Raw genomic sequence first — 8425 nt, forward strand, 5'->3', positions numbered from 1 at the left:
TTAGCCGGCAGGGATTCCTCCCCGTCATCGTGTACCGGGAGTTGAGAGCATTGCGCTTCCCCATTTATGATTTGGGGTAGGAGGATAGGTGTAATCCGATAGCATCCCGTCCACTCGGTCAGTCATCAGGAGTAGTGACGACAGAATGCACGGTTGTCACAGCCCTACCCACTCGGCCTCACTATTGTGTGAGATAATCGACTGGTGTCAGGGGTGACCAGGACGCATCATAGCATCATATGCATGATGCATTTATTGCTTGCGTTTGTGTTTGCTGCATTTATATGCTGCATATTGTTTGGATACCTATGTTTGACATGCATACAGGATTTCCATATCACTCGGACTGTTTGTCCTTATACCCCGGTCCTAGTTAGTACAGTATTCTCCTGTTTACTTCAGTTTGTATTTACCTTTATTACATCAGGAGACTGTACGCATGATTAGTGCTAGGTGTTATTTCCTTACTTTGTATATCAGTTGTACTTGCTGAGTGTTGGACTCACCCCGCCTCCATTGTTGTTATTTTTCAGGTTGATGCTGTCAAGAGAGAGTTCCAGTTGCTAGTCCCCTGCGGACCATGAGGGCTTAGTAATCTTTTGGTTTTCTTCTTTATTAGTCTATGTTCAGACTTATTCTGTTTTTGATACTATGGATCTGGTATGAATTTTATGTGTCGATGGATTTTATTTCGATATGTTTTACTACATGCCTGCCTGGAAAGCAGAAGAGGTGAGTAAATCAGATTTGAGCTTTACGAGTGTAGTGGAGTAGGGTTGATTTCGAGTCAGAGTATTATTCTTCCGTTTACTTGTCATATAAACTGTGTGGTTGTGTCAGCCAGAGGCTGAAATTAATATTAACTGCGTGGTGATGGTTTTATTATTGTTATTATTCCAGCCGCATGTGGCTGAGGTATATAGTGTTTGTAGAAAGTTTCAGATTGTCCGTCGTACAGGGGAGATGCTGCCGAAATTTCTTCGGACAGGGACTCCTCCGGGGCGTGACAAGGGCACTTGTCATATATTGTGAAGAGTCACAATTAGTAGTCACAAGCTGATGTTGGATCTCAACATTCTTGTAACTTTGGTAGTAATGATGTGTTGCTAGATACCGCTCATTACTTATGCTTCTAAATGAGTTTAGGAGCATTGCCAATATTACAAGAACCTATAGGGTCACACACAAAGGGTAATTAGATGGAGATTAGGTTCATTTGATGTACCTAGAGGATTAGGTTCATGTGATGAACCAAATTGGATTAAGAGTAATCTAAATTAAATTAATTGAGTAAGACTCGATTGAGTTATACTTGAGTTAGACTCAAGTGAGGTTAGACTTGAGTTAGACTAAAGTAATGTTAGACTTGAGTTAGACTCAAGTGAGGTTTAATGATGATATTCATTGAATTTTGAATTCAATGATAAATGGAATTCAATTTGAATTTTAGATTCAAATTTCGAATGAGTTTCAAAATGGTCATTTAATGAAGAATATTAAATACTCATTAAGGCTCATTAATGGGGCTCATTAATGGTGTTAATGAGCATTAAGTATTTTCATTAGATGAAAATACTTAAGTCATTTTTTACTCTCATTTTCAGAATTTATCATTATTATTCCTCCTTGCTTCTTCTTCTCTCCCTCTCCTCCTCCTTGGCCGAAACCCTCAAAGAGTGCTAGCACACTCTAAGATTTCCTCTCCATCTAATTGTTCGTGTGGATACACATAGAGGGGTATTCACTTGACACCCTTGAGATCCGACATCTTCTTGGACGAGCGGGATAAGCGAAGGGCTTCGCATCAAAGGTATAAACTCCTAAACATGTAGATCTAAAGTAGATCTAGGATTAGAAAACACGTACATGAAACATTTAATATTCGCACGGATCCGGTGGCATGGGATTTTGGGGTTTCCGCAACACAAAAAGCGGTTTTTACGGCCCAAAAGACCCTACAAATATATGTTTTAAAATATTTTGAAATGATAATCACTTTGGTCAAATGTCTACATTTTATATTTACATATATGTCAATGCAGTTGTCCATTTAATTTATATTGTAGATAACATGGTGTGTGGTGCCACACATAAGATCATGTTATCGATTCCTTATAAATTATAAATAGTAGCTCACAACCCAGATGGATAGGGACGAACCATTGGAACGGTTGTAGTGTAATTTGATATTAGTTTGTCTTGACTATAAAATTACACTAGTACACTATGTGTGTATTACGCAGGACCGTTTGACGTTGTTCGATTTGTACTAACTGCATAAAAGAACGAAACCTCTGTCATTATGGATGTGTGTCCTCTTAATCCCTATATAATAATAATTGTGGCAAAAGGCGAATACACTCGCCTCCAATGCCCCGTATACTTAGTATTTATTTCTTTAACTTATCAATGGGTGAGATTTATTCATTAAATCAATAAGCTCGATGAGTTGGGAGATAGTATTATTTATATGGTGTGTTGTTAATTATAGAAGAAATTTGTGTCCTAATTATTTAGGTTGATGATGTCCCCTTGAGGAGCTCATAAGGATTATCATGTAAACCTTGTAGGTGGACTTAGTCCGACATGATGATAAAGTTGAGTGGTACTACTCTTGGAATCAGATGTTAATTAATTGGGTTGTCAGTAACTCAATTAATTAATGGACATACGATATCTTAAACACGGGGAGATTAACACACTCATGATAAGAAGGAGCTCATATTGTAATATGAGATTGGTGCGATAGTTCAATAATAACCCTTTAGTGGTATGAGTTATTATTGATGGACTTGGGTTGGGTGTTTGGACTGAACACAGGAAGCCAAGCCCATCAGGAGGCCTGAACCAATTCCTCCTCTAGGTCCCTGTTGTAGCCTCTATATAAAGCCTTGCATCCACCCATCCATAACTTGGTTTGGTTTATTTGGGTTTGGTTTAACTTGGTTTAGTTTAACTTAACTTGGTTTGGTTTAACTTAACTTGGTTTGATTTAACTTAACTTGGTTTGGTTTAACTTGGTTTGGTTTAACTTGGTTATAGAAAGAGAGATTTTTTCTAAACAGAATTTGATTATAGAAAGAGAGATTTTTTTTCTAAACAGAATTCGGTTATAGAAAGAGAGATTTTTTCTAAACAGAGTTCTGTTATTTTTCTTTCTTTGTAATCGATGACAAGCTTATAAAAAAGAGTAGGTGGTGGCTCCTAAAACCTAATTTTCTAATTTTCCCTCACCTCTTCTCCTACTTGTGGTCGGCGGCCCCTTCCCCTTGCCTAGGGCCGACACCCCTCATCTCCTCCCTCCTTGGTGGCTGGTGCCACCTTCTCCACCTAGGGCCAACCCCCTCATCCTTGCTTAGGGCTGGTGCCCCTTCTCCCTTGGTCGGTGGGGGCTTAAAGAAGAGGAAGAAGATTAGAATGTGCCCCATCCTAGAACCTCCGTTTGTAGTCGGCGTTTTGTAAACCGAGAAGAGAAGGAGGGTGGTGTTGTCTTGATAGATCATTGTCCACACGACGCCCAAGAAGAGAAGAGGAATACGGGAGAAGATCAAGAGGTCTTTAGCTACAAAGAAAAGGTACAACTAGTTCTTTAATTCCGCTGCGTAATTAGTTTGATTTTCTTTGTATCGATTTTGAATACCAACATAAGAGGCCAGCGATCTTGTACTTTGATCAAGGTGTGCTTTGATCCGTCAAGAACATGCTTGATTGATCAAACACATGTCTGATCGAACATGTGAGTTACTAGGAATAGTTCTGTACTTGTATAATTTTTATACAGGGAAATTTAAACAGAACGAAATTCCAACGCCTTCACCAAGGGGCTATCGTTGACGATCTCCCTCTCCCGAACGGTGGCATAGGCATCAATCCGCCGGGCAGTGGGAAGATGCAAGAAGATCTCCCGAGCAGCAGCAACATCATCAGCAAAGGGGAAGCACTGATTCTTCCAGAGCCGCGCACGAGTGAATCAAGCCATCCGCTCGGGAGGAGGAGAACAGAAGTAATGTCGCGTTGGGGGAAATAAACATCATCGCTGGTGGGACGACCAGCGGTGACTCCAACTGAGTTCGGAAGTTATATGCTCGCCGATTGGAGATACATGCAGTGGGGTGCAGCCATGAAAAGGCAAGCAAACCCGAGATCAGCTTCAGGCCCCAGGACCTCAAGGGGTAGAAGTCTCGCATGATGACGCCCTCATCATCCTAGTGGTAATCGATAACTTATACTATCCATCGATTTTTTGTTGACACAGGGAGCTCGGTTAATATAATTTTCAAGAAGGCTTTCGATCGGCTCCAGATCGACCAGGATGAGCTACTGGCGATGACGACCCCACTATATGGGTTCACTGGCAATGAGGTACAGTTGATCGGCCAAACCAAATTGGTCATATCGCTCGGAGAGGAGCCGCTTAGGAGGAGCAGGGCCACAACCTTCATTGTGGTAAATGCCCCCTCTGCCTACAACGTCATCCTGGGCCGACCGACCCTCAATGAGTTCCGATCGATAGTTTCAACCTATTGTCAAAAGATCAAGTTCCCGATAGACAACCGGGTTAGAGAAGTTTGAGGCAACCAACTAGTCACTCGGTGATGCTACATTGAGATGGTCAAGATCGAAGCTAGATCCACTCGAAAGGCTCCCAGACTAGAGGTAAGTGCCATCACTGAAAAACCGCCTACTCTAGTTTATGAGGAGAAAGAGGAAGTGTAAATCCATCCTTGCCGAGCAGAAGCAGCAACTTTCATAGCGTTCGACCTGGAAGCTGAACAGAAGGCGGAGCTGATCGCCTGTCTCCAGCAAAACCATGACGTGAGACGCTCGACCGGTGAAACAAAGGAAGAGAGACTTTAGCGCCGAGCAAAATCTGATTATCCAGGCGGAAGTAGAGAAGCTGCTGGAGGCTGGCCACGTGCGGGAAGTTCAATTCCCGAGCTGGCTCGCGACTGTTGTGCTGGTCTCTAAGCCGGGTAACAAGTGGCGAGTCTGCATCGACTTCCGGGACCTCAACAAGGCATGCCTGAAGGACTTCTACCCACTATCTCAAATTGATCAGATGGTAGACTCCACTGTTGGGTGTGAGCTGATATCCATGCTAGACTCATATCAAGGGTACCACCAAGTGTCGCTCGCCCGAGAAGATCAAGAAAAGGTCAGCTTTATTACAACTGATGACATGTTTTGTTATAATGTCATGCTGTTCGGATTAAAGAACGCTGAAGCCACCTATCAAAGGCTGATGAACAAAGTATTCCGACGGCAGATCGGCCGTAACCTGGAGGTATACGTCGACGATAGATTAATCAAATCTCTCCGAGCAGCTGACCTATGTGCAGATATCGAGGAGACCTGCCAGAAGCTTAGGGCATACGAGATCAAGATGAATCCAAACAAATGTCTGTTCGGCGCGAAAACGGGCAGTTTCTGGGCTACATTGTCACTGAACGGGGCATCAAGGCCAACCCCAGCAAAGTGAAGGCACTACAAGACATGCCGCCTGCTAGAAATCTGAAGGAAGTCTAGTGTCTCACCGGTCGAATAATAGTACTGTCTTGATTCATCTCCAAGGTATGTGATCGGAGCTTGTCATTCTTCAAGATATTACGCCGAGCCACCAAATTTCAATGGGACGAGGAGTGTGACCGGGCGTTCGAAGAACTGAAGGAGTACCTCAATTTATTGCCTATATTGGCTAAGCCAATTGTCGGCGAGCCACCCAGAATTTATTTATCCTCGACCGAGCATGCGGTCGGCTCGACACTAGTTAGGCCGAATGGCGAGGAACAACCGGTGTACTTCTTGAATCATATATTGAAAGACACTGAATCCTGCTACCGGTCTTGGGAAGTTAGCTTACGTCTTGGTACTCGCCGCTCAGAGCCTTCGCCGGTTCTTCCTCAGTCACTCCATCATCGTAATGACCAATAGTCCCTTGGGGAGGGTGTTGCTGAATCCAAAAGCATCTCGACGGCTAATCAAATGGACTACGGAACTCAGTGAGTTCAATATCCAATACCAGCCCCGAACGATCATCAAGGCACAATCCTTGGTGGATTTCGTCACTAAGGTACACAATCCTGAGCCTGAAGTCATTTGGAAGATATATGTGGATGGTTCGTCTACTCGGTAGGGGAATGGGGTCGGTATATCGCTCCTCTCCCCCTAGGGGGAGTGGACGCAGCTGTCTGTTCGGCTGGATTATAGGGCAATAAACAATGAAGCTAAATATGAGGCACTAATAGCTGACCTTCAAGCCGCTCGACACGTTGGAGCCATCAGGGTTTTCATCCACTCGGACTCTCAATTGACCGCTCAGTAGCTAACCGGGACATTTGAGATAAGTAATGCGTAACTCAAGTTCTACGCCGAAGCCTTCAAAAAATTAAAGGCCAACTTCTGGGAGGTGGTCATACATAAAATCCTCCGATCAGAGAACCAAGCTGCATACGAGCTGGCCAAGCTAGCTAGCTCACTATCGCCGATCATTATATCACAGCCGATCGAGCAAGTATCTTTAGTGACTCATGTCAACCGAATGGAGGGACTCTCCTTTCCAAGTGACTGGAGAACGACTCTAGTGGAATTCTTACGGTCAAGAGATGCACTGTCCGATCAGGAGGAGGCTGCACATTATGGAGAAGAGCTGGTCGATTTACCCTGATGGGGGATCAACTCTACAAGAAGGCCTTCTCTAGGCCTCTTCTTAAGTGTGTCGGAGCGGAGGACGCCGATTACATACTGCGGGAGGTCTATCGAGGGTCCTGCGGAGGGCATCTGGGCGGTCGCTCACTGGCCAGAAAGATCCTATTGGCTGGATACTTCTGGCCGACTCTCCATGAGGATGCTGCTCGGGCAGTGACCACTTGTCTGTCCTGCCAGAAGTATCATAGCCTCTCACACCGGTCGACCGAGGAGATGAAGGCATCCACGGTCTCTTGCCCATTTGACCAATGGGGCATGAGCATTGTCGGGCCATTCCCCATGGCAACAAGTCAGCGGAAGTTCCTGCTCGTCGCGGTGGATTATTTCTCCAAATAGGTAGAAGTCGAGCCGCTGGCAAGAATAACCGAGAAGATGGTCATGAAGTTCATCTGGCAGCACATCATCTACCGGTTCGGTATCCCCCGTCGGCTCTTCTCAGATAACGAAAGGTAGTTTGCCAGCCAGAGACTCCGAGAATGGTGCGAAGGATATGACATTCAGCAAGCCTTCAACTCGGTAGCATACACTCAAAGCAACAGGCAAGCAGAGGTCACCAACCATGAAATTCTCAAAATCCTCCATGCTTGGCTCGACCATATGGAAGGCAGCTGGGTCGATGAGCTCCCCAGTGTACTGTGGGCGCTTCGTACGACTCCCAAGGAAGGGACCGGGGCAACTCCTTTCCACCTGGTGTACGGTGAAGAATCGATCGTCCCCGTCGAGGTCGGTGTTGAATCCGATCGGATACAACACTACAGCGAGGACAACGCCGAGCGGAGGCTCTTGGAGCTGGATTTGGTGGACGAGATGCACACCAAAGCGGTAGTACGGCTGATGGCCTACTGGCAAAGGGTGAGGCAGAACTACAACTGAAGGGTGACCCCAAGATCGTTTCAGGTCGGTGACTTGGTGTGGAAGAAAGTAAAGTCGGTCGGCGATATCTCGAAGCTGGAAGCCCCCTGGGGTGGGGCTTTTAAGGTCATGGGAAAGGTTCGCTCAGGGGCCTACTACTTGGAGGACGAGAACGGGAGGCGACTGGAATGGCCATGGAGCGCAAATCATCTCCATCTCTACCGAGCCGGATACGAGGTGCGCTCATGTAGTAAATCTTTGTACCCCGATAGCCCTGTACTCTGGTTGCTGGATAAGTAAAAAAGAACTCAAGGGTTTCAAAGTTCCGGGCTGAACGACTCACCAAATCATTGAGCGGCGATGATAAACCCTAGTCTCCACCGATGGTCGAGCGGCGTCCTTAAACTCATGTCTTCATCAAATCATCGAGCAGCGACGTTAAACCCTAGTCTCCACAGACGGTCGAGTGGCGACCTTAAACATACGTCTTTGTTAAATCGTCGAGCGGTGATGTTAAACCCTAGTCTCCACCGATGGTCGAGAGACGACCTTAAACTCACGTCTTCATTAAATCGTCGAGCGGCGATGTTAAACCCTAGTCTCCATCGACGGTCGAGCGGCGACCTTAAACCCACGTCTTCGTCAAATTGTCAAGCGATGACGTTAAATCCTAGTCTCCATAGACGGTTGAGTGGCGACCTTAAACCCACATCTTCATCAAATCATCGAGCGGTGACGTTAAACCCTAGTCTCCACCAACGGTTGAGCGGCGACCTTAAACTCACGACTTCACTGAATTACCGAATGGCGACGATCAAACGCGAGTCTTCATAAATAGTCGAGCGACGACCTTAAATGCGAGAGGTAC

General features: G+C 45.4%; 1 protein-coding gene across 1 annotated transcript; it reads left to right on the forward strand.

Moving 5' to 3' along the window:
* Window positions 1–7077: 7077 nt before the first annotated feature.
* LOC122039846 lies at window positions 7078–7578 on the forward strand. The gene is made up of 2 exons (XM_042599272.1): window positions 7078–7154; window positions 7245–7578. Exons 1-2 carry the CDS (start codon window positions 7078–7080, stop codon window positions 7576–7578), a joined length of 411 nt encoding a protein of 136 aa, XP_042455206.1.
* The last annotated feature ends 847 nt before the right edge of the window (window positions 7579–8425 follow it).

This window comes from Zingiber officinale, chromosome 1B (genome assembly GCF_018446385.1).
Source record: "Zingiber officinale cultivar Zhangliang chromosome 1B, Zo_v1.1, whole genome shotgun sequence".
Taxonomy (NCBI): domain Eukaryota; kingdom Viridiplantae; phylum Streptophyta; class Magnoliopsida; order Zingiberales; family Zingiberaceae; genus Zingiber; species Zingiber officinale.